The 27,969-nt window shown below is 36.5% G+C and overlaps 1 protein-coding gene across 1 annotated transcript; it reads left to right on the forward strand.

Annotated features, from left to right (window-relative positions):
- Window positions 1-22: 22 nt before the first annotated feature.
- Window positions 23-26,282, forward strand: LOC144959955 (BOS complex subunit NOMO1-like). Its single transcript, XM_078892832.1, has 18 exons — window positions 23-221; window positions 2,452-2,587; window positions 3,017-3,117; window positions 3,635-3,747; window positions 4,511-4,583; window positions 5,212-5,289; window positions 5,697-5,774; window positions 10,117-10,254; window positions 11,593-11,682; window positions 12,167-12,223; window positions 12,648-13,346; window positions 14,102-14,439; window positions 18,160-18,288; window positions 18,654-18,896; window positions 19,408-19,651; window positions 20,527-20,751; window positions 21,144-21,713; window positions 23,040-26,282. Exons 1-18 carry the CDS (start codon window positions 108-110, stop codon window positions 23,289-23,291), a joined length of 3,678 nt encoding a protein of 1,225 aa, XP_078748958.1. The 5' UTR covers window positions 23-107; the 3' UTR covers window positions 23,292-26,282.
- The last annotated feature ends 1,687 nt before the right edge of the window (window positions 26,283-27,969 follow it).

The raw sequence follows: 27,969 nt of genomic DNA on the forward strand, positions 1-27,969 counted from the left end.
GAGATCAATATACGACCTCACCCCCATTTGACTTCCGCTACTATTAACGCTGCCGACTGGGGACGTCAGTGGCAATCGAAACACCGGCTTCGAGTCTTTATTATAGGATGCTTACTTTACTAATTTTACTTCTTTTTACCCCATCAGTTGTTTCTGATGGAGTTTTTGGATGTGGGGGTTTTGTCAAGTCTGAAGTGGATATAAACTTTTCTCATGTTATGGTAAGTCATGCCTAAGATTCATGAATCAGCAGCAAACGAGCTCACTTTCTGTTGCTCACTTCAACTTCACTCTAAACAAACTTGTGATTGAAACACAAAATTTCTTTCAACTCCACAACCAACATAAATAGGGACGGAAAAATCATAATCCTCCCAGATGTAAGTTTTACTACACACACACACATACACACACGTTCACAGAGAGAGAGAGAGAGAGACTTGACTATCGTCTGCTGTGTAGATATAGAAAAGGAAAAGACGGGACGAGGAATGCACACACACATACACACACAGCTATATATTATATATATAAAAACTACCGATTTTAGACCTGTAATTTCTCTGTCAATTAACTGAAATCAGTCATCGTCAACAAATTCAAATATTTTTTAAAACGGGTGTTATTCAACACCCGAGTTTCGGGTGTATTTTGTCACCAGATAATTCGACACCCGAATCGCGCATGCGCAGTACGTATGAACGTACAAACCCGGGGAAATCAAATTCTTCCGCCTTCCTTCCTTGTCCGTTGCACGCCAGTCCTCTTTAAAATATGGATAGACGGTCGAATTCAATATTTGAGGGAGCAAAATTCGCTTCAAGCGATGAGTTCCTTGAAAGGATCAATTTACACATCGTTTTGTGTGTTGGTTCGTTATACTTCCGGATGCAATGTTGTGAACTTCTTAGCCAGGCACAATATTATCTATATTGATAGATGATATATTATACCATTTCTACATATAAAACTTTAGATTTAGATCATCTATTATTATGAGATGTTGCAAATAGAAGGAAGGAAATGACGTCACATAGCCCTTTGTTTATAACTAGCCGTTTTTTCTGATTAACTCTCACTAATTTCTATCAATCAGACTAGAAACGTTCAAGGTTACACATCGTCTTGTGCGTTAATTCGGCTGCTGGATTATATGAGTATTTAACCTTTTTCGCTGAACGCACGACATTATGTGTCGCGAGTTTGTTGCACAGTATCTGTAATTGTATACCCTTTCCTGTTTAAGTCATCTACGTCACTTAGGTCTTAGAGGAAGCGTATGTATGTGTGTGTGATAGAAAGAAAGAAATCAAGAGAGAGAGTGAGAGAGAGAGAGAGAGATATGGTCTTGCAGTTAATGGTTTGTGTGTTTGCAAAGACGAACAATTGTAGAATTTTTGCCAACGACCCCCCCCCCCCCCCCCCCCCGACGACAAGAAAACAACATTTTTTTTTCCAAAAATTTTTTTACCCTGCTTGGGATGCCAAATTCTTTGCTGACCATCCCCACCCAAAACTCGGGTGTCGAATTATCCTGAGACAAAATACACCCGAATTATCCTGTGACAAAATACACCCAAAACTCGGGTGTCGAATTATTCTGTGACAAAATACACCCGAAACTCGGGTGCCGAATTATCCTGTGACAAAATACACCCGAAACTCGGGTGTCGAATGACGCTCCCTTTTTAAAAAGGGAAGAAAGAATTGAATAAAGAAAGAATTCATGAATTGTAGTCGAATGACTGTAAAGTTAATTAGGAATGTTCCACAGCGCTACGCATAGCTCATGGGCCGTTTATTTAACGATGGATATGTTGCCAAGGCTAAGCGACGCTTTTTAGGATTGCCATGTCATTTTCACACAGCCTTCGTGAAATTATTTTTTCACTTTCCAAACCTGTCGTAGCCAATTTTACAAGCACATCTCGATTGCCTCATGTTGTAAACAAACTGGTTGACCGTTTCTAAGTTTCTTCACTGATTGGGTACCTAATTATAAGGAACAGTGGTAATTAGCCTAATTAATTCCAGCGCAAATTAGTTTTCTGCCATTGCTTTGCTCAAGTGGGCTTGCTGTTTACCTTTCATTTTGATTCTTTGGATTTTACCGCTACGACGACTTACGAAGAAGAGTTTCAGTTTCAGTCAATTTTTATAGAGCTCATTTACAGGTCTATGATTTTATACGCTCACATTCTAGACCACTTTTTATTTTTTACTGTGACGATGCGCTTTGACATTTGAAAGACATTAAAACAATTTTTAATATTCAAAACTAAAAAAACCCTTTAGTATTTAGATTTAGACTTGAGCCAATAGGATTAGAGCTTGGACTTCATTTTTCATTTTAAAAAAAATATTTTTAAAAACTTTCCTCTCCCCCCTTCAAATGGTATATATATGTCTGAACTTATGTTTTTATCCCTTTTTAAAAAAAAATATCTGCAGCTGAAATTGTACACCCCTCATGGGAGCATCAAATACCAAACAGACTGCGCCCCTAACACAGGTTACTACCTCATTCCTCTCTATGACAAGGGAGATTTCATATTGAAAGCAGAGCCTCCCAAAGGATGGGGTTTTGGTAAGAATTTATGATTTTATAGCCTTGAAAAAAAACAAACAAGCAATGCTGAGCATGCTTAGAGAAGGACTGAGTCCAATTTAAGGCATATTTAACACATTACCCATCTGGACTTGAGTGTTTATTTTTACTTGGCTATAGATAACGATGGATATTATAAAAGTTTTTGTGGAAAGAGAGTGCCTTACAGTACAGGTGACTTGTATTGTATGAATCATGAAATGGAAATGAAATAAAGCATTATGAAGCACCCTAAGTTTGTTGAATTAGTAAAAATGCTCATGCTTCCATTTTGTTTTGTTTTTTGTTTTTTTTTACATTTGAAAAGTTATCCATTTATAGCAACCTGCCTTTTACTTTTATACCAAGAAAACCCATTTATACAGCAACTTTGATGGTATCTATTTTCTTTGTATATCTTTCTTTCAGAACCAACCTCTGTTGAGTTGAAAGTGGATGGAGAGAATGACCCTTGCAGTAAAGGAGAGGACATCAATTTTAAATTCACTGGATTTTCAGTCACAGGGGTGGTAAGTGATGGCTATTCTAACTTCTTTTTTAGAATGTAAGGGGGAAAGAATAGCACAACAATCAAAATCTAGATTTTGAATCCCGTGCGGAACTGTATTTATCTTTCACGGTATATATTGACAAATGACAGCGGTAGCACTGGCATTAACCTTGTGCAGTGCTACAAAGAGGACTAAGGAGATACTCAAACAAATATGTATTCACTAAACTAATAGAATGAATCTTGGTCCATTGGTTATTAGTATTTGGGCAAATTCGTAACAATCATTTGGCCATCTCATCTACCAACTCCATCCCTCTCTCATTCATCATTCATCATGTACTTAGTTTCAATGTTCAAACAAGTACATAAAAAATTTAGCTTACAAGAACAAATGTTGCAAAACATTTTACTGCCTCGTTATTTATTTATCTTTAAAATTTTTAAAATGTTTACATGTTAGATAGTTTGGTTGGATTATCATGTATTTTACTTTTTTGATCACTCGATCTATTTCATATACACTGTCAAACCAGGTTGTGAGTCATGGACAGACTACAGGCCCATCAGGTGTGAAGGTTAACCTCTACCCAACAGCCAACACTAAAGGAGAATCACTCTCCTCGACTGTCACACAAGAAGGTGGAAGGTATAGGAGGAATACTATTATTATTATTATTAATATTAAATAATCATCTTTATGTATAAGACAATTCATTCTGAGATCTATATGAGGGCTGAAGAATTGACAATTATTCAAATTTAATTTATCATTTAAATCTAGTACTAGTACACAGACGTGCCAAGATGTTTTTGAATTCGTTATTTTATCTGATTGTTGTGACCATAGATTAAAATGACATTTCATGGTCTTGTTCACCACCACATCATAACAGACTGAGGTCAACTCTTAAAAATGATTAGAAATGATGTTCAGAGAACCGTGCTCTAAGATAGGATTTCAAAGCAAATTGTGAACCACTCGACAGTTTGGTGTTATTTCAGTATGAACCAATGAAGTGAATTCAATTTTAAGTCAAAATGATAAGAATTATGGACTTTAAGTACGCTTGTTTTTCGACCAGTGAAATCCAGTACCTGACTGGAAGCATTTCATTAAATTCAAATTTAAGAAGATTTATTTTAGATTTAATTTGCCCTTAGGTTGTGTCAAAAGGCTGTTTTTGTAACATTTGACACGAAAAGAAGCTATATTTTGAAACACCGAGGAATAATGTAGGTTTCATCAATTATTCTGAGAGAGAATGCTGAATGTTACAAATCGACTTATTAGCACAGCCATGTTGTATACTAAATTTTGGGGATCAAATTTAATCCTTCTTAGAGAATAGCAACATGAGAAATTTGTAATTATTTATTTAACCAAATATTTTTCTCTCTAAACTTTTCAGCTTTGTCTTTTCCAATGTGATGCCAGGAGAATACACGGCTGTTGCCTCTCATCCCAAGTGGAAGTTTAATAAAGTGAGTATTTTTTCAGAAATCCATAAAAAATGTGACCAATCATCTCAATGCTGTATCGTATTGTTGTATACAGAATGATGAAAAGTGAATTTTAAGTTAAAATGATTTAAATGTGACATTGTACGTTTTGTCTCCTTGAGTTTACATTCTTTCTTCTTTTAAAAAAAAAAAAATTGGCATAAGTGGCTACAGATTCAATTTTCACCATCTAAACAGTCCCGACATGATGCCGTTATAATGCACTGAATCACAAATAATATTCTTCGGAATTTTTCATTTTAAATTTAGACCTGTTATACCTATATCTGCAACCTTTTCTTTGGCAAAATCAGATTGTTGCCTATGATTTTCTATTTGTATATGACAGGAATATTTTTTCCAGTTGCTCAAGTGGGGCATGTATTACCATGCGACCTCTACAACATCTTTACTTTTGACTATAAAAAACAGGTTTTGTTGTTGCTGTTGATTTGGTTACCTCAGTTACACAATGAAAGATTATTGATGTGGAGATAATATTATAATTTTTATTCTTCTCTTTCAGAGCTTTAAAAAAAAAATGTTTCTTTTGTTGTTGTTGTTGTTTTTCTCAAAATACATTTATTTAAAAAAAATTAAACATTCACAGGGCAAGGTCACTGTATCTGTAAAAAAAGACAATGTTGATGTAGGATCAGAACTTTCCATTGCTGGATTTGATGTCAAGGTAGGAGTGTTACCATGCATTACTTTTGTCCAAATTCTTATATCTATTATTTGTCCTGTTCAGAAAGGGGTTGTTGCTGTCCATTCATCTAAATAAATTTTTAGGTGTCGTTTTTGATTCTCTTTAATGAATTAGATTTTTTTGCACTTACTCATAATAATCTCAATATAATAAATTCATAATAGTGCAATTTTCCAGTCATACACACTTTATATTTACACGACAAACTTATATGTGAATCTTCCTAAAAAATGGATGCCTATGCAAATTTACACATTTCTGCATATGCAACCAATGCAAGGGTACAATATTTGTTTTTCTTTCTCCTTTCATTTATTCTTTTTTTTTTTTTTAAATGTTAAAATTGAATTCAAAATGAATCCCTCGATTTGTTAATCCACCACCAGGGTGAAGTGACTGGAGATGGCTTACCTATGCAAAATGTCAACTTTGTGTTATTTTCTAAGACACCCAGCAAACAAGTGGTGAGTTTTTTTTTTTGGGTTTTTTTTCTTAGTTTGCTCTTGTGAATTATTTGTATATTACTTTTATTATTCACTTTATGAGCATTTTTGCAGGTATTTCAATTTAAAAAGCTTTTGAAAACGTTTGATTTTAATTTATGAGGATTTTTCTTGATGCCTTTTTTCTTATTTGAATAGACATTTGAATTATTGCATAAGTCCTGTATGAAGGCTACGACGCTAGTTTTTTAATTTTTTTTCCAATAACGTTTTGACACAAAAAGAAGGAGTAAATGTTTTCAACAGTTTTTCTGGGTTAAGTTATGGAAGACAATCCAAATATTGAAGGCACGGCGTGAAAAGAATATCTGAAATTGATTCAGATGTCAATGTGTTCAAAGTCTTTAAGTCAAAGGTAATGGTCATGTCAAAGAAGCCTGAAAAAATCGCAGAAGTCCAAATTAATAATCAAAACATCGAACAAGTAGATTCTTTTAAATATCTTGGACAAACAATGACCAACAACGGAAAGAATGAGCTGGAAGTGAAAAACAGGATTGCTATAGCTAAGTCGAGGTTCAGCCAACTGAATAACATTTTAACTTCGCAACAAACACTGATGAAAACGAGAATAAGAATACTCAAATGATATGTCTACTCAGCACTTCTCTACGGCTCAGAAACATGGACCTTGAACAAACAAATAGAGAAAAGAATTGAGGCCTTTGAAATGTGGACTTTCCGTCGCCTTGGAAAAATCAGTTGGAAAGAAAAGAAAACAAATCAAGAAATCTGTGACATCCTTGATATCAGACCGACCCTAATGAAAGTAATTCTTCTTCTTCTTCTAGGTTCCATGCCTGGTCCAGGCTTCGGATACTGCATGAATTATCTCTCTCCATTCCTCCCTGTCTCTTGCTTTTTCAAACAGCTCTTGGATTGTTAGGTTGGTGAAGCCCTTCAGTTGGTCTATGAGTGTTTTTCTTTGTCTCCCCCGGGCGCGTTTACCAGGTATTTTTCCACAACTTGCCAGGTATTCCTTCTTATCTTTCCTTACTATGTGTCCGAAAAAGGATAGTTGTCGATCCACTATTAAGGGCATTAGTTTCCTTTGTTGGTATGTTTGTTTTAGCACTTCTTCGTTCGTTTTGTGTGCAGTATACGATATTCTCTGCATCCTTCTCAAGCACCACATTTCAAAAGCTTCAATGTTCTTTTGTGTTTCTGCATTTGTAGTCCAGCTTTCGCATCCGTATAACAAGATTGGCCACACGTAGCACTTCAAGACTCGGAATCTAATCCCGAACGACATCTGTTTGTTTTTCAAACTGTCAACAAGGACATTCTTGAGGGTAGAGTTGAGGGGAAAAGAGGAAGAGGCAGGCCAGCAAGAACTTGGATAGATGATGTGAGGACATGGACAGGATTGTCGGCAGCCGAATGCAGTCAGCAAGCCGTCACGAGGGAAGATTGGCGTGTCATTTCAAGTCGACCTCAACCCATGAGATGACACTGGAAGAAGAAGAAGTAGTTGTTATCATTGTTTTTATTATATTTACAGTGATGCCAAAACTCCGGTTTCACCGGAAAAAACTCCGGTCTGGAGCAAAAAATTCCGGGCTCCGGGCAACTTCCGTCAAATTCCGGTGAGGTCAATTTGTTCCAAGGCTACCCCCCCCCCCCCCCCACATTCCAACTACCACATCATCATCATTACCACTAGTATTACAACCATCATCACCACCACTACTACTGCAACCACCACCACATCATCATCACTACCACTACTACTACAACCACCAGCTTCACATCATCACTACCACTACTACTACAACCACCACTACCACATCATCTTCACGACCTCTACTACTACTACAACCACCACCACATCATCATCCACTACTACAACAACCACCACCACCACATCGTCATTACCACTACTACTACAACCACCACCACATCATCATCACTACTACTACAACCACCACACTACATCTCACCACCACTACTACGCAACCACCACCACATCATCATCACTACCACTACTACTACAACCACCAGCTTCACATCATCACTACCACTACTACTACAACCACCCACCACCACCACCACATCATCACTACCACTACTACTACAACCACCACAACCACATCATCATTACCGCTACTACTACAACCACCACCACCACCATATCATCACTACCACTACTACTACAACCACCACCACCACATCATCATTACCACTTCTACTGCAACCACCACCACCACATCATCACTACCACTACTACTACAACCACCACAACCACATCATCATTACTACTACTACTACTACAACCACCACCACCACCACATCACCATTACCACTACTACTACAACCACCACCACCACATCATCACTACCACTACTACTACAACCACCACAACCACATCATCATTACCGCTACTGCTACAACCACCACCACCACCACATCATCACTACCACCACTACTACAACCACCACCACCACATCATCACTACCACTACTACTACAACCACCACAACCACATCATCACTACCACTACTACTACAACCACCACCACCACATCATCATCACTACCACTACTACTACAACCACCACCACCACATCATCACTACCACTACTACTACAACCACCACAACCACATCATCACTACCACTACTACTACAACCACCACCACATCATCATCACTACCACCACTACAACCACCACCACATCATCATCACTACCACCACTACTACAACCACCACCACATCATCATCACTACCACCACTACTACAACCACCATCACCACCACATTATCATCACTACCAATACTACTACAACTACCACCATCACCTCATCTTTATCACTACCACCACTACTACAACCACCACCACCACATCATCATCATCACTACCACTGCTACTACAACCACCACATCATCATCATCACTACTACTACTACTACTGCTAATGCTACTACTATACTACAACAACAACCACTACAATATCATCATCACTACCACTACTACTACAACCACCAGCACCACATCATCATCACGACCAGTACTACTACAACCACCACCACCACATTATCATCACTACCACGACTACTACTACAACCACCACCACATCATCATTACCATTACTACTACAACCACCACTACCGCATCATCATCACTACCATTTGTACTACAACCACCACCACATCAACATCACTACCACCACTACTACAACCACCACCACATCATTATCATCACGACCACAACTACTACAACCACTATACCACCACCACATCATCACTACAACTACTACTTCAACCAGCACCACCACCATATCATCATCACTACCACTACTACCTCAACCACCACCGCCACCATATCATCATCACTACCACTACAACATCAACCACTATCACATCTTCATCATCTCTACCACTATTACTACAACCACCAACACCACATCATCCTCACTACCACCAGTACTACAATCTCTACCGTTAGGTTTTGGCGCTTTACTTCATTTGAAATAAGGAAACTTTGGGATTGTAATTTGCAATGTGTTTACGTATCATAATATACACTGTAATTCTAATCAGTTATCTATTTAGAACTATACAATATGTAAGCACAATGCCAAATATCGTTCCAATTCCTTTTTTTTTTTTTTTGTGCGCGGAAATTCCTCTTTCGGTGTTGAAATTCCTACGAGTGGTGGCTGAAACTCCTGTGAGCCAAATTTAAAGTTGGCATCTCTGTATTTATGATTGTTACATTTTCATTTATAGTTCAAAGCTGAAAATTGATTTTAAGTCCAAATTTAATAATTAAGTACAATGCTGACAGTTGCATACCATGTAAACCCCTGAGACACAAGTTACCAGATTAATACTTAAAACTCTAGTTTGCAGCCTTTGCTCAGAGCCACCTGTTGCTTATGTAGCATTTGCACGTTTCTATTGGCTGTTTTTGTGATGGAAATACAAATGAAAAAAAAAATGTATACTATTTTTGGACTTATGCAGTTTGTAACTGTCTGCATAAAGTGTTTGTATTTTGGTCATTAACTCACTCAACCCTAACACCGACAATATCCGTAGCTTACCCAGGTTACTTTTACCCCATGCCTATTTATTACATTTTTCTGAAACAAATTATAGGCGTAGTATCCAAGTTAATGTTATTTACTTTTTGCATGTTAATGGTCGTTGAATAAATCATGCTCATTTTTAATACATTTTTCCAATTTTGAAAAGTAGCAAAAATCTCTAGGATTGGGTGAGTTAACAAATCCAAACTAGTTGGAGACATTTTGTAAGTGTCTATAAAATTTATATATATATTTTTCATTGTTTGTCTGTTCATATAGCCAATCCAGAATTGTGAAGCTGGTGCTCCTAAAGGTTTTCACACCAAGGAAACCAAGCAGTCTCCCATCTGCTACACTGTGTCACAGAACGACGGAACCTTTATCTTCCCAGAGGTGCCATCTGGCTCTTACTTCTTGGTATGTGGAATCATAAATTGTTTTAATTGTCTCCTGTAGCAATTAGTTTAAAAAAAACAAAAACTTTACGCCCTTTCACACAGCGTCATAAGATTCCCTCACCTAAACATTTCATGATGGAATATTGATAATCCATAAAACCAACCTCTGACGTCAACAGGAATTTCATATAATGTCCTAAAGAATAAATTTGGGGTAAGTCATCTTGCTCAATTAAAATTAAAATATAAATGCGAGAAGCAAGGCTTGAACCAAGGACATCCCCCTGAGTGACATTGCAATGCCAAACCATTAGTGATTCTAATGAACTTTATTGATTCAGAATTTGATTTTAAGGAACTTTGACAAATAAAAAGAAGAAAAATATATTTGAATTATACACATAAGAAAATTTATTCCAGTTCTTGCTATTGAGTGAATGAATGTATTTACGACCTAATTCAGCCCTTTTATTATTTACCAAATAAAATTTACAAAGACCTCCATAACTGTACTGGTATGTCAACCTACATTTTGTTCCTATTTGTTGTGTGATTTGTGAATCTCGTTCACTGGAAGAAATTGTATAGCCTCCAGAAATGTGTGAACACATAAGTTGTCCTCAGTATTCCCAGATTTGAATGCAACTAAGTGACAACCATGGGTATATCGAATCTGCCAGCGATGTTGGTATTTTAGTTATACAGTCAACTCCGCTTAATCGCACGCCGTTGGGAGTTCGGCTTAGTGTGTCGATTAAGCGGAGTGTGTGATATAGCAGAGAAGCTAATGGTACCATTACGATTACATTAGTAAAAATTCAGTTTTTCGGTAATGTGTACCGTATAAGTGGAATGTGTGATTGACCAATGTGCAGTTAAGCGGAGTGAACTGTAATAATTGACTGCAGGTATTTTGACTCGTATTGTCAGGTCATTTGACTTTCAGGTGGCAATGTGTTTGTTTTGAATTAGTATGTATCTCTTTTAGGCAACATGGCTTTGTCGGTCTGTCTTTCCATCCATGGTGACGACCGCATTCCCCTGATGCATCATGCTGTGAGTTCATAATGATAAGAAGAAACAAAATTATAATCTCGCATTTTGAAAATTTAGAGGTTTGATAATCAATTTATCATTTATACGTATCTATCCAAATACAGTTGTAAAATGAGTACCTGGCCGCTAATAGCGTTGTCTTTGTCAGAAAAATTGTAATATCGCCTAACATGATTCATTTCCTGTCTTACATGTTAAATGTTGCTGTTGACCAGGGACCCTCTTGTAAAGCGCTTTGAGCACATTTAGTGGATATTGCACTATATAAAAGCTCAATTATTTTTATTTTTTAATTTTACAGGTCCCATTCTACAAAGGAGAGCACATTACCTTTGATGTGGAGCCGGGAAGATTGGACTTTGTAGTGGCTCAAGACTCTCTTCTTTTGCAGGTGAGTTATGTGTTTGCAAATTGCATGTTAGCCAGCTATACGAAATTGATGTTGATTTTAAAAGTGTCAACTGTTATAAAAAAAACAACCCAGAAGTTGGGAATGATATCGTGGATTAATGAAGAGTGCTGGTGACTTTTTCTGTATGCTTAGTGGCCTAGTCTGATACTCTAATACTCAAAATCCACTTTTATTTTCTTCGAAATTGTACCATATTTATTACCACTTATTATTATTATTATTATTATTATTGTTATTAATTATTATTATTATTATTGTTGTTATTATTATTATTATTTATTTATTTATATTTTTTTAAATTTTTATTTTTATAAAAAATTATTATTATTATTTTTATTATTATTACTGTTAATATCATAGTCATCATTATCAGCTGCAGCAACAACACTTGACTAATGTAACATTTCTTTTGGCTGTAGGTATTCATTATTGATTATTGTTTTTAATTTTTATCCCAAATCAGACCAAGTTTGAAGTTGCTGGGTTCTCTGTAAGCGGTCAAGTCTTGGACAGGGAGAATGTGAGTAAAAATAATTGCCACGATTTTATTTGATTGATTGACCGTTTGGCTTATCGTCAATCTCTTTTATAATATTTTCAATGAGATTTTGGCGTTCATTTTATATTTTTTATATTTATTTGGCTTTCCATCTTTTTAAAAAGATGTATTACAAGGATAAATGTAAAGCCAGTGACTTGGATAGACAATTACATTTTTTTGTTTGATTTTCAGCCCCGTTGAATTGCGAGCTGTTATTTATGATATTAATGTTATTGTTATAAACAAGTGTTGTTGGGAGATTAAAAATTAAAAAAAAAAAAAAATTTTAATTCTGTTTTGAGTTTTAAAACAGCGTACTAATTTTAGGTTTGATTACTGTAACAGATGGAGCTTTGTACTATTATTGTGACTCATGGATACCTTTTCTCTTTCTCACACACAGGGTGTTGGTATTCCTAATGTTGCCATCTTTTTGAATGGCGAGGACCTGACAATCACTGGCCAAGATGGATCCTATCAGCTAGAGAACATGAAGAAAGGCACATATCGCCTTGCTGCCAAAGCCGATAACATTGACTTTGAAGAGATGTCCGTTGCCATCTCACCAAACACTCCGCAGCTACCAAACATGGTGGCCTCTGGGTTTAGTTTGTGCGGAAAGGTTGTCATCGAAAGGGTTCCGGAAACTCTCGGCCAAATCCCTAGTCAGAGAAGAATCATCTATTTCCCAGAGGGCAAAGGAAATGAAGCGAATTCCATGGCGACTAATAGCGACGGCAAGTTTTGTACTTTTGTCAAACCTGGCAAGTACGTCATTAAGGTTCATCTGACCGACAATGAGGTGAAGAGTGGCTTGAATCTTAGCCCATCCGAGAAAGTCGTTAGCATTTCTAACAAGCCGGTATTGGACGTGCTGTTCTCGCAGTTCCAAGCAAAGGTATCTGGCGTGGTGAAGTGTATGGAGAAATGCCAGCCCATGGACGTCGTGTTGGATGCAGTCGGCCGTTCGGATAGGCAGACCAGGGTTCCTGTCCACCTGGCTGGGAATGAAGCGACCTTCACCTTCACAGGAGTCCTCCCTGGCAAGTACAAGGCCTCTATCATCATGGATCTTTGGTGCTGGAAGGACAAGGGGGTGGAGGTTAGTGAATGGATAGTAAATAGTAATCATATCTTTTTACCATTAATTTCATCAGTCCAACTTGGGAAGGTGATTTTTAGCTTAATGTGGTGTCAGTGCATGACATAATTAGTTGGATGGTGAAAAGGTATGAACTGAGATATTGCCGAGTTTAGTTAGAAGGTCAATTTTTATCAAACATGAGTTCTTGTCATAAATGATTAAATCAACCCTTTTTGTACATCTTCAGGAAATATCAAAGCTTAATTTCACTTCTAAATATTTATTACAGCTAGTCAAGTTGAAAAAGTATGAAATTGAGAAAAGTTGCTGGATACCTTTTCCATACATCTGATCATAACTTCATGAAAAATCACCCGATTTACTGTGTGCCTGTTGAGGAGAACAAAGTAGTTTCTTTAATAGCAGTTTATCCCAGTTTCTATATCATGAAGTGGATAGTGGAAGTTGTTGCTTTCTATCCTTCAGATAGGATACCGGTCTATCACAAATTACTTACCCAATTACTGCTGTGTGGACGGTGAGGGGGGTGGGGATCAGAAATAAAACTCGGCTGCACCCAGGATAGGTCTCAGTCCCTTTGTGAGTGAAGCAAGTGCTCTACCAACTGAGCTATCGGGAGCCCCTAAACGCTTATTATTTAAGTTATTAAAATTATTGTGTGATTTTAAGACTTTAGAACATTCAAACTTTCTTTTTCATATATGAGAACATTGTACCAATCAATAACATTTTCACTACCCCCTTTTCATCAGGTTGAGGTGATAGACAATGACTTGAGTGGACTGGAGTTCAGTCACACTGGCTATATCCTGAAGATAAGCGTGTCCCACCCCATCACCATCAACTTTGCCCACAACAAGCAAGAGAAGAGTGTTGGTTCATTCCTTTTGGACAAGGGCTTGAATCGGTTCTGTCTTGCTCACCCTGGTGTGTACAAGCTGACGCCCGAATCGTGCCACAGGTTTGATAAGGACCATTACAGCTATGATACGTCCAGCCCCCTGACCTTGACCTTGACTGCCCTGCAGCATCTAGTCCTCGGCTCTGTGATGACTGAAGTTCCTGTCTCAGATATCAAATTGACCATCAGGTGATTACTGATTGATAATAATAGTACAGTGGAATCAGTATAATGTAACACCTCTTGTTGGTCCAAAATTTTCTATTCTTTATCTAAGTGTGTTTTCATTGATAATGGATAAAATCAACCTTGCTTAAAGTCAACTAATCTTTCCGGTTTTGTTGGCTTTATCAGGATTCCACTGTAATAATAATAATAATAATAATAATAATAATAATAACAATAATAATAATAATAATAATAATAATAGTTTTGATAATAATAATAATAATAATAATAATAATAATAATAATAATAATAATAATAATAATAATAATAATAATAATAATAATAATAATAATAGTTTTGATAATAATAATAATAATAATAATAATAATAATAGTTTTGATAATAATAATAATAATAATAGTTTTGATAATAATGATAATAATAATAACAATAGTTTTGATAATAATAATAATAGTTTTGATAATAATAATAATAATAATAATAATAATAATAATAGTTTTGATAATAATTATAATAATAATAATAATAATAATATTATTTTGATAATAATGATGATATTAATAATAGTTTTGATGATAATAATAATAATAGTTTTGATAATAATAATCGAAAGAAGACAAATTAACAATAACTATATGTATAATATAACCAACCCACTGTCACAATCTGGTTGTTTATCAGGACGATTCAAATACTGGAAATTGAATATGAAATCGACAAAAAATAGAATCTCAACCTTAAATATAAACTGTATCTTTATTGGAGAGAATGGATAAACATTTCTTAGACTGCTAGATAATTCAAATTTCACAAATTCTATTCACTGCTGTTTATTTCTTCATAAAATCGGATCACTTAGTTATACTGCTGGAACCCAGCAAGTGACTGACAACAGCAGCTGCATGCTGTGTAAAATTGGCTACCTGGACGGGGATTCCCCTTTTTGAGGGTTAAGACACAAAGTATTGCATTTTCGTGATGTAATATAACAAGGTATCTAGATGACCACTTACATTACAATAATATTGACTATTGGAACAGATAGTACTACTTTCACTTGTTATGGTGGTTCTTTTTTTCGTTTTATTGTGATTATTCTGATAGGTTTTATAAGCAATTTAAAATCCCTACTATTTTAAAATATATTTGTTGTTTTGCGGACAATAAAAAATTCAAATCTTTAAAATCAGACGTTGGATTCCAAAACTAATTAATGCTTTGTCCAGTCTTAATATTATTACACAAAGTAAAACATTCATTTCCTGATTCAACACATTTTAACTACGTTTTTAATGGTCATAAATGTAATGGGCTGGACATCAAGTATGTTCTCTTCATTTGTATTTTGTATTGTATTTAAAAGATATGGAGATAAGTGGATTAAACAACTTAACACAGTCCTAAAGAACATATAAAGCAATATATTGTGTGTGTAGGTTTTACTTCACTATTACAAATAGAAACAAAATCATCGTCATTACACGAAACAACAACACCATCACAGTGGCGTAGTAGAGAATACAAACAATGAATATGGTAGAAAAAGGCATCCTCTCTCTCTCTCTCTCTCTCTCTCTCTCTCTCTCTCTCTCTCTCTCTCTCTCTCTCTCTCTCTCTCTCTCTCTCTCTCTCTCTCTCTCTCTCTCTTCTCTCTCTCTCTCTCTCTCTCTCTCTCACTCTCTTCCTCTTCTTTCCTCTCTCTCTCTCTCTCTCTCTCTCTCTCTCTCTCTCACACACACACACACACACACACACGCACACACACATGCATACATACACACATGCATCCTGCATATATACACACATACAAAAGTAAAAGACAGGCTAATAGAACTGCATCACATTCACACTACACCTAATTCATATCACTGACAACAACGATATAACATCAACAGTTGGTACATATAGTATTCCACAAAGGCAAGTTTGACTGGGGAAAATAAGAAGGGGGGATGGGGGGGGGGGGGGGGGGGGGGGAGGGGGAAGTACTCAAACATAGCCAAGATAGAGAAAATAATAGTGGCACCTCCTAGGAATTAAGAGATATTCAGACAATATTCACAATGTACAAGTAGTGCAGCTGGTGAATAAAACCTTCCCACATCAATCAACAGAGACATGAATGAAACAAACCCATTCATTTCATATTTCTTAAATCAGTAACAGATGTGTCTTTAAGAACTATTATTGTAGGGCTACTTGCAGAGTATATATATATATATATATATATATATATATATATATATATATATAATATATATATATATATATATATATATATATATATATATATATATATATATATATATATATATATATATATATATATATATAATATATTCCTGTACTACAATAAGTATGACTTCTTCACTCCTTTACCATATTCGTGGGAACTTTTAATGATAAGACTGTAGAATCGGTGTAGTAAAGTGTTCTATGGTCAGTGGGAGTCCAGGAAATGATTATGACATTGTTTACATTGTGTAACTGGTCCAAATTCATCACCCACGATAGCCTAGACATCTCATAGACTGCTAGATATTCCCAGTGAAATTTGATACCCCACCCCTACACTTGTTACATATTTGTTGAACTGAATTAACCTTAGTGCAACAGAAAGTAGACAGTTTGTACTATGTACTAGTGTGAATAATAATAAACTGCAACGTCTGATTGTTGTTGTAGGGATTCCAGAAACATTTGATTTAAATGATAAATGTAGTGAAAATGTGAGTCTACTTTGCTGTCTTCCTGAGAAAGAAATATACTGATGATATCTATGATATCTAGTCCACTGTGTGAGGGGGATTTCAATCTATAACATGAGTAATATAAGTTTACATTTAAGATAGTTGTCACTTGGCTATGCCATTATTTATCAGACCAATTAGACTACTCGCTTCACTGACTGCAGGCACGTGCCATACCAGAGCGCAGGTAAAGAGAAGGAGAGTAGTGACCTCTTGACCTAGCATCTCAACTAAGTGATCCGCTGGTAAACCACTGTGTATTGCTCATTTTGATCAATGACATTCTCATCATTTGATGTTATGTAAAATTTACCATTCGTCCACATTCTTTCTGGGTGGGGTTCTTGTCCACCCACAGTGGGCAGGAGTTCATGTGGTGTCTTCTATACCCGTAAATTTTTTTCCGCATTGCTTTCTGTCTTTGTTTTGGAATGGGATTACTCAGTTTTGTCACAGCCCTGGCTGGAGTCCTTGACTGGGAGGGAGCAGTCAAATGTATAGTCATAGTTTGGAAGATGATATTTTTTCCTTATAAATCATCTCTCTGTTATGTATTGTTAGATATGTATTCTGTAAACATTTGAGTGTGTTCCCCTTGGTGGGATCCTGTGCTGGTGTCTGGATGAGACTTTTAGGTGATCTCAAACTAGGTACATTGATGGTATGCTCTTGGAATCTACACCTGTGTTTCCTTTTTGAACAAATTCCCCTTTGTCTTACCTTTTCTTGGGTGCTTTAATTGTAATTCTATAACTTTTGACTAATCCATTTTCATCCTTTTTACTGGCGCTGATATGACCTAAATGTGTTGCAAACAGCATCAAACCCTTTAAAAAAAAAACAACAAAAAAAAACCCAATCCACATTCTTTGTGAAAGGTAAACCCAATAATTTCACATTGTTTATCTACGTTAATTAATCCAAAACTTGCGTTTAACTTCTTTTTCCACTCTTGTCTTCCACTCAACAGGTCTTCTGTGGAAGATGACGCCACCACCCTTGGTCCACTTAAGGCCAATACGACTGCTACTACAGCTGCCAAGAAGACTGGAGACAGCAAGGAAGCTACAACTGTTTACACCTTTTCTCATTGGGCTAGGTAAGATTGAAAGTTGTCGGCCAATAGGAGAAGCAGAACTTCCAAAAATACAAAAAAAAACATTTTAAAGATTTGGTCAGAAAACTCATCCTTCAATTATCAATTGGTTAAAATGTCTTCGTTCTTTCCAAAAAGCTCTCAAACCTCGGGCTTTGAAAAGTCCTAGTTTTGTGGATTTATTTATTTATTTATTTAGAAAAAAATTATTTTCAAAGTAACTTGATGCGACTTTAAATCATGAATTTCAAATGCTGTACTCAGGAGTGGTATCACAATGTACATTCTACATATCCTTGTTTTTTTGTTTTGTTTTTGTACATATAATTGATTTATTATTTTTTCTGTCTTTCTTCTTTTCCTCTCAGGTCAGGAGAGAAACTGACAATATCTGCCGCTTCGACTGACCTCCTATTCTATCCGCCACAAGTGGAGGTTGACATCAGTGGGGATGGCTGTCCAGGAAAGGGAGCCGAGTTGGTGGGGCGCAAGGGGGTCTTCGTGGAGGGCAGCATCAAGCCAGTGCTGGAAGGGGTCAAGGTGAAGGTCACCGCAGATGATGATTCTATGGAACCAGTCGTGTTGGTGTCTGATGCTCAAGGGAAATATAGGTGAGACACATTGGATGCAGAGATGAGCCCCCCCCCCCCCCCCCCCCCCCCCAATATATTTGTAATTTTCAAGGTACTGAAATGTAAAAGTGTCATCATTAAATCCTCTAAAAGTAAAGTAACTGAATGTTAGTCACAAAAAACTTTTCACAGCTGTAAAATATAATATAGTCCTTCAGGGTGATAAAACTCATAGAACCGGAATGAATCCCAGTCATGCATGATGATGGACAGTGGACAGAAATCATTTTAATTGTTCACTCCCCTTTTGATTGTAGCCCTTCAGAACCATCCATTTGACGTGTTCATATGCAGGTCTGACCTCCGCCGCAATTATGGGCCTAGTTTAACATTGTTGTAATGAACAATTTTTTGCGTCATTTTTTTGAGATTTCCATTACAACAATGGACCCATGATGAGGCAGGTTTATTATTTTTATTATTATTACAAAACCTTGCAAAAACCTTCATCATTCATAACCATAACTCTTTTATTTAAAAATCTTTACAGGTTGGGTCCACTCCATAGTGACAAGAGCTACTTGGTGACAGCTGAGAAACCAGGCTATGTCCTGACCAAGGAGTCCCCCGAGTCCATGTCGTTCAGGGCGTTCAAACTTGGAGAGATTTCTATCAAAGTGGTGGGAGAAGATGGCCAGCCGCTACCCGGGGTCTTGCTCTCGCTCAGTGGAGAGAAACAGTTTAGGTCTAACAACGTCACCGGTGCTGATGGAGCAATGTCTATTGGTGGTTTGGTAAGATTCATTTAATGTCTTGTCACTTCCAATACCTTGGTGGGTTCCTGACCTCCCATAGCGGGCAGGAAGGTACATACTGTGTCTTCTATCCCCTTATATCTGTTTTCCAATTGCTTTCTGTCTTTGATGTGGAATGAGATTACTTGGTTTTGTCCTGGCCGTGGTAGGATACCCTAGCTGGGAGGGAAACAAAATGTATTGTTATTGTATTGGGAGATTATATTTTTTTTTCTTGTAAATGATCTCTTTGTTGTGCACTGTATTATGTTTTGTTTACATATTATATATGATTTGTAAACAATTGAGTGTATTCCTCTTGGCGGGGACCTGTGCTTGTGTCTGGATGAGAAATTTAGTGATCTCAAACTAAGTACTTTGATAGTGTATTCTTGGAATCTACATCTGTTCCCTATTTTAACCAATTTCCATTTGTCTTACCTTTTCTTGGGTGCTTTAATTGTAATCCTAGAACTTTTTACTATCCCATTTTCTTCCTTTTTACTGGCGCTGATATGACCTAAATGTGCTGCAAGCGCTGTAAAATCCTTTAAAAAAAAGAAAATCTTCCAATACCATTCTGTCTGTCTTTCTATCCATGAATTTCTTAATATTTATTAATGAGTATTATAACATATAAGTTGGTATGGTCTCCTTGATGTAAAGGAAAAAAACCCCATTTATTTACTTACTTATCCGAACCAGCGACCACCTGAGCTCTAGCCCTTCGGTCTTGTGCCATGACGTAGAAGTTAGACGTCTTTTGTAGTTTTTTCCAGGTGACTATACAGTGTGTATTAAAAATCCCCACAAATTATCTTCCCTTCTATTTTATCATTCATTCAATTTCATTATCATTTATCATCTCACCCCAGAGTCCAGGCCAGTACTTTCTGCGTCCCATGATGAAGGAATACCAGTTCACACCGGCCTCCCAGATGCTGAATGTTCAGGAGGGAACCACTGAAAAGATGACCATTCAAGGCTCCAGAGTGGCCTTTAGCGTGTTCGGCCACGTCACCTCCCTAAATGGAGAGCCTGAACCAGGGGTCATTGTCGAGGCTGTGGGTTCGGGTACTGGAGACTGTAGCCATTATCAGGTGAGGTTTGTAGGTAGGAGTTGTGGACCTTAAGCTCATAAACCCATAGAAACCCAGTTTATCCTGGTTTCTGTCGGTTGAAACAGACAATAGCAATTGTTTACTACCCTCTGGATGGGATGTTAGTCTTTCACAAAGTACTTTCTGCCAGATCTAACAGACCCGGCTACCCAATCACTGCTGGGCGGACAGGGGGGGGGGGGGTCAGAAAAAAGTATTGACTTCACCCAGGATTGATCAAAATTTGAGATCATGACGTGTAAATGTGATAGTCAAACGATACCTTCCATACTAGACTAGTAGAATAAAACACAAAACAAATAAAACAGCTCAAATTTATTTCCTCTTATTCTGTTATTTTATTTTTTGATGGTTGCTTTTGTTATTCACAGGAGGAAAGCAAGACAGACGCCTCTGGTGTCTACCGTATCCGAGGCCTGCAGCCCAGCTGTGTGTACAACGTGCAACTCAAAATGGGAGGAGAGGTGAACACCCACATTGAGAGGACTGCCCCCAGTGTACACTCCGTCAAGGTGGACAAGGAAGACATCCACAACGTGGACGTCATCGCATTCCGACGCATGAACCAGATGGACATTTCCGGCAACGTCGTCATCAACGATCTCAAATACTTATCCAGCCTCAAAGTGCAGCTCTTCGCTGTCGCCCACCCGGACAGTCCCATCCACACCGTCTCCCTATCCAAATCCACTTTCTTCTTCCTCCCGTCACTCACCATGGATAACCGGATGTACCTTCTGGCCCTGACTTCCAGCCTGTCCAAGTCGGAATTCGATTATCATCTCCCCTCGGAGGAATTTGAAGGGAACAAGTCTCACGTCCATCTGACCTTTAACTTTGAGGCCAAGCCCAGACTTATGGACAATGATTTGAACCACGGCTCTTTCTTTTTCCCTGTCGTGATTCTTGTCTTTGCTGCCATGGCATATCACCATAAAAGGGTAAGTGGGCAGGGAATAATAGGGAAAGAGTTTGGATTGAAAGATAAAGAACTGAATAATTGTGTATGAAATGTACAGACAAAGCAAAAAGGTTTTTTTCTTGTATTATTCTTTCTTGCTTTGTCTGGCAACTTGCATACACACTTGTTCAGTTCTTTATCTTACACCGGTGCCTTCTCCTTAATTTCTTAATTTGATAAGTTTGGTTTGAAAACTAGCTTTAAGATGTGTTGGTAGCTGTGAGCTAGTTCGTTTGAAAATGATCGAGCTGAAAGTGGAAAATAATTTCTTCTTCGTTAAGCTTAAGCAGTGACGGATTCCGGGGCTTTTAATCAGAGCTTTTTTCTTATATCTCAAATTGGTAGTGAAATAGAGTTATAGGATTAGAGTTTAAGTTCCTTTTTTATGGAAATAATGATGACAGTTTATTATTTATCATAGATTGTGGGCCAGTCTCTTGTATCACACTTGATTTATGAATATTTAATGATGGTAAAAAAAAAAAGAGTTATTTTGAAAGAGAGAAAAAAAAATGGAAAAAACTAACGTATAAAAAAAAACCCCAACTTAAAATGGAATTGTATTTTTATAAATCAAATCTTTAGTCACAGCATCACATAGCTTACAGATTCTATTTTTGATGTCCATGGGAATTTGCATTATATTCATGTCCTGTTCGACTTCAAAAAATTTGCCAACTTAAAACTAGTATGACTATGCATGTGTTACTCACTGCATCAATCTTCTATTACATATTTAGGGATGAAGCGGGTGTCATATAGTCAAGATTATCAGAAATGTGAAATTTTTGGATTTTGCACTTAATGAAACAATATTAATATTTTTCAACAATGCATGATAAACTTAACCCAGTTCTCAAGTTTTTTTTAAAAAACTGTAAATTCAACCTGCAGCATCATCGCCATCCTGACATATTAAACTACCTTTTTCAGTAGAAAGCAGTCTTCAGAGTTGTTAGGCATATGGAGCCGGTTTCTATGATGGACCATAGCAATTGCTTGCTATCCTTTGGATAGGATACTAGTCTATCTCAAAGGACTTTCCACCAGATCTAACAGACTCATCTACCCAAACAATCATTTGTTAGAGGGACAGGGTGATGAGAAAAAGTCTTGACTTCACTCGGGGTTGATCTCAGTCCCTTTTCATGTAAAGCAAGTGCTCTCCAACTGAGCTATTGGGACCTCCATCGGCCATCGCTTTTAGGCAGTGGATAAAATATTTTTCGATAGTCCAAACGTATGTGTTTTTTTATCCCAACTCATTATACCCCATGTAAGTTATTTCCCTTGTCCTCTTTGTCAGGTGATGCCGTATTTATCCAACATGTTGACCCAAATCCAGGGATCCAAACTACTGAAAAGTAGTTCCAGCAGTGGAGGGGGCAGTTCAGGAGGAGGAGGTGGATCCGGTCTATCCTTCTCTTCATTCGCGTCATCGCTGTCATCATCGTCGTCCTTGTCGTCGTCGTCCTTGGGAGCTGGGGACATCCAGGAAGTCATGGATCATTTGGAGAGTTCTCCAGTGAAAAAGAGGGCAAAGCCGAGGAAGGTTTAGGCTGTGAGTGAATGATTGATTGATTGATTCTGTGTGTTGGTCGGTTGATGTGACAGACCTGCCTAGTATTAACTCACTCAACCCTAACACCGACTATATCCGTAGTATAACCCGGGGTTACTATTACCTCATGCTTATTTATTACATTTTTCTGAGACAAATTATAGGCGTAGTATCAAAGCTAATGAAAAGTGGCAAAAATCTCTAGGATTGAATGAGTTCAGCATCTTGTGAAAAATTACGCATTTTGGTTCTCAGATACCCCTGTTTACACATTTGACTAAATTCATCATGCATTTTCAATGTCTGGTGCTATTTATTTGAAATTATTGGGGGGCAGGGGGGGGGGGATTCATGAAAAACTTTATTGTTTAAATTTTTATTCAACTTAGCAGACTCAAAGGTGCTTCATTGCATCCTTATATGAAAAACAGATACATTTCACTGCCTAACAAGACTGAGTTTATATTAGATTTAAACTAGATTTGAGAAAAGTCGTAGTAATTTACTGGTCAATGTACTGAAAACATTTTTATCTCATATAACACATTTTTCTGCTTTTGGTTACACATTTTTAAAAATTTGAACTAGGCAGGTCTGGTGGGATGATTGGTTGGTTGGTGGGAGTGTTGAATGGTTTGATCGACTTGATGTGGAATGATGCTAGGAAACACATTTAAAGAGGAAAACAGAAGGAAATAGTTTTTTACCTCTCTACTGTGTATGCAGGTCTGGTGTGTTGATTGATTGGTGGGGTGTTGAATGGTTTGATTGATTGGTTGTGGAATGATGCTTGGAAACACATTAAAAGAGAAAAACAGCTGGAGGTTAGTTTTTTACCTCTTTACTGTATATTCAGTAAACGCAGTGTAATCTGAATACGAGACAGTGACAAAGGCTTTGTTATAATCTGTGAACAGACTTGTTCAATATTAAGTCATGTTGATCTTGAGAGAGTAACAAAAATGTATGGCAATAATTGAGATTTTTGTTGTTGTTTTCATCTTCTCGTCATCGATTGTGTGCAGCCAATTATCCAAAAGTGGAGAGACTGGTATTGTGGACTCATCTTTTTACAAAATCTATTTATTGACTTTTGGTGTTAGATATTAACTTTATCTCTGTAGCGCTTAACATGAATGAAAATTGAACAAATTTGCATCGAGTGCTCATTCGTGTGAACATGAGAGGTGAGAGAGTTAATATTGGTGAGATTTGATTGGTCGTTAGACGATTGGTTAATTGGTTTGTTTGGGAGATATAATAAAATACACTTGTATTTGTGAATAAAACTTAAAACATGCAATGGATCATTCATATTCATTTAAATTATTTTTATTGCCCTTTTCCATTCATCCATTTCTCACTTCCTTCTTCGTTTTATTATTTTTGTAATATTTAAATATTCAGCTTCTCTTCATTTATATATCAGAACCTATCGGCATTATTATTGTCATTATCATCATCATCATCATCACCATCATTTTTGTTGTCATTATCATCATTGTCATCGTCATCTCTATCATCATAATCATTATCCTTTGTCACTAACACAAAATGAAATTATTTTATTTAAAATGTGTGTGTGTAAGTTGTTTTAAAAATTTGAATTCTACTATCTATGGAAAGAATGAAATCGTGTTTTATACGTGAGATGTAAAAAAAAAAAGTAAGAAATGTTTCATAATTTTGTTGGCAGAGATATGATTTGAGTCGACATCATTGGTGCTTTCATATTTTTTGGATTTTCAATAGACTATGATATCTTGATAGATATGTTGGCGGGTGGTTGGATGGGAGCATCACCCTTGAATCATATACCTATGATGTTCGCATGGGTGTACGATCCGATAGTGATGTCGTTTCTTCTTCTCTTTACTAGCCTATCCTGCTTCTTTGGTTTGTGATTGTATTTTTGACAGGGGATATTTTTTTTCCTGTAAATCCTCTGCCTGTTTGTTCTTGGTTATTTATAATTTAGCTTATATCTTTAGGTTATGATTTTGATTGACATTTGTACTATTTTTGTTAGATTGCTTGTTTTTTTGTTTCAGCGGTCTCTCATATAACCTCAATTGTGTTGGAAGAGACCTAAAGCAACAAACAAACAAAAAAAAATAGATATGTTGAATCTCTCTGTGTGGTTTGTCCTTGTTATGTGTATGGAACAATGTCAGTGGCTCATACAGATTTCACTGTCCATTTTAATGGTTGATTTTGGATTCCCAGTTTCAAAACAGTTCGTGAATTATGGATTAATATGAATTGAAACCGGTTTTTATTCCTTTGGTTATCTCCATCTTTTCATTAGCCAAGTTATGAAATCAGTTTAGAGGGGTTTTCAATGTGGCTTTGATTGAATTATAGAGAAAAAAAAAAAGTACGGTATTTTAAAATATTTTGTACTTCCAAGGTTTGTAACTGTCACGTCATTCAACACACTGCCGTTGTTTTTAAAAACACAGTATATGCAATGCTAACCAAATAGTACATACTGTGTTTTATTGAAATGGCAGCACATTTACATAATAAGTAAATATTTCGTTTCTCTGTATTTGAACTCAACGGTTTTATTATTATTATTATTATTTTTGTTTAAACAACAGTGAGTAAAATTTGTATTTATGTCGAGAGACAGAGAGAGAGGGAGAAAAAGAAGAGAGAGAGAGAGAGAGTATATGTACTGTTGATGCCATTGCTTATAATTATTTTTAACTTTAAAAAGTTAAATTGACCCAATATTTAATTCATTTATACTTTCCAAATATAAAAAAAAGAAGAAAAGATGATGTGTTTTACAACCTACCCCAGAAAATACAATGTGTACGGTGGTACTGTTTTTGTGTGATTCTATCCTGTCTGTCTGTCATTAATTTATATCATATAGAATTTGAAGTTATGATCAACATTGTAATTATTGTCCTTTTACAAAAAAACAGATGAATATAAATTAAAATACTTTTTAATAAAAAGGTATGTGATGAAACGATTCGTCAAACGTTTTGGGTTTTTTTATTTTCGAATTTTACTGTGTATCATTCTTGATTAATTTATAAATTCATTTTTTAAATTTATTTATTCTGGGTGGGGATCCTGACCTCCCATAGCGGGCAGGGAGGTACACACTGTGTCTTCTATCCCCTTATACCTGTTTTCCAACATGCTTTCTGTCTTTGTTTTGGAATGAGATTACTTAGTTTTTTTCCTGGCTCTGGTCGGAGTCCTGGCTGGGAGGGAAACTGTCAAATGCATAGTTATTGTTTTGGGAGATGATATTTTTTTCCTTGTAAATCATCTCTCTGTTATGTATTATTATATTTGTTATTTTTTAATGTATAATGTAAGCATTTGAGTGTGTTCCTCTTTGTTGGACTTTGTTCTTGTGTCCGGATGGGACTTATAGGTGATCTCAAACTAAGTACATTGGTGGTATGCTCTTGGAATCTACATCTGATCCCTATTTGTTCCCAGTTCCCCTATGTCTTACTTTCCCTTGGATGCTTCAATTGTAATTCTAGAACTTTTTACTATCCCATTTTCTTCCTTTTTACTGGCGCTGATATAACCTAAATGTGTTGCAAGTGCCGTAAAACCTTAAAAACAAAAACAAAACAAAACAATTTATTTATTTATTTATTTATTTATATATTTATTAAGTTAAACTATCAAAAATTTTAGTCGAAAATTAGCTCGTTGGGGTGGTGCATTGGCATGTACATGCAGTGTCACCAGTACGAAAAAAGCGGAAACATGTGCCCCTGGATGTAGGTAGTTATCTGCATAGGTTACCTACCATTGATTCTTATGAAAGGTGCTTTCTGGGTGGGGATCCTGACCTCCCATAGTGGGCGGGGAGGTACATGCTGTGTCTTCTATCCCCCCATACCCGTTTTCCAATTGTTTCTGTCATTGTCTTGGAATGAGATTACTTTGTTTTGTCCTGATCCTTGGCTGGGAGGGAAACAGTCGAATGTATAGTTATAGTTTTGGGAGATGATATTTTTTTCATTGTAAATCATCTCTCTGTTATGCATTGTATTATGTTTACATATTATATTATATGATTTGTAAACATTTGAGTGTATTCCTCTTAGTTGGAACCTGTGCTTGTGTCTGGATGAGACTTTTAGGTGATCTCAAACTAAGTACTTTGGCGGTGTTCTCTTGGAATCTACATCTGATCCCTATTTGTTCCCAGTTCCCCTTTGTCTTACTTTTTCTTTGGTGCTTTGATTACTATCCCATTTTCTTCCTTTTTACTGGCGCTGATATAAACTAAATGTGTTGCAAGCGCCGTAAAACCCTTACAAACAAACAAAGGTGCTTTTGTGTGTCCTGTGATAATTCGACCTCAAGACATTTACTGTTCCTTATCCATCAAACATGTAAAGAAATTTAAATATTTAGGCACTATCATTACCCGTGACGCACGTGACATAGAGGATATAAAACGCAAAGAATAGCAATAGCAAAAAAACGTGTTCCATAAAATGCGACCAGTTGTGTCAAACAACTACCCAAAGATGAAGACCAGAATGAAAGTAGGAGCAACATATGTCATAAGTACCGGGTGTGAAACGTGGATGCTTGACAAAGAATGTACTTGGAGGTTAGAGGCATTTGAGATGTGGGTGTATAGAAGAATGTTGAGGCTATCATGGACGAGGAAGTTTTAGAG

This window comes from Berghia stephanieae, chromosome 14 (assembly GCF_034508935.2).
Source record: "Berghia stephanieae isolate SIO BIC M18660-M18661 chromosome 14, UCSD_Bste_1.3, whole genome shotgun sequence".
In the NCBI taxonomy this organism is placed as follows: Eukaryota; Metazoa; Mollusca; class Gastropoda; order Nudibranchia; family Aeolidiidae; genus Berghia; species Berghia stephanieae.

Excerpts from the sequence above, each read along its gene's own strand:
- LOC144959955 (XM_078892832.1), top strand. The coding sequence starts at position 108 with ATGCTTACTTTACTAATTTTACTTCTTTTTACCCCATCAGTTGTTTCT. Across the intron at positions 3,748-4,510 it reads GTCACACAAGAAGGTGGAAG|CTTTGTCTTTTCCAATGTGA; the intron begins GTATAGGAGGAA and ends TAAACTTTTCAG. Across the intron at positions 10,255-11,592 it reads CATCTGGCTCTTACTTCTTG|GTCCCATTCTACAAAGGAGA; the intron begins GTATGTGGAATC and ends TTAATTTTACAG.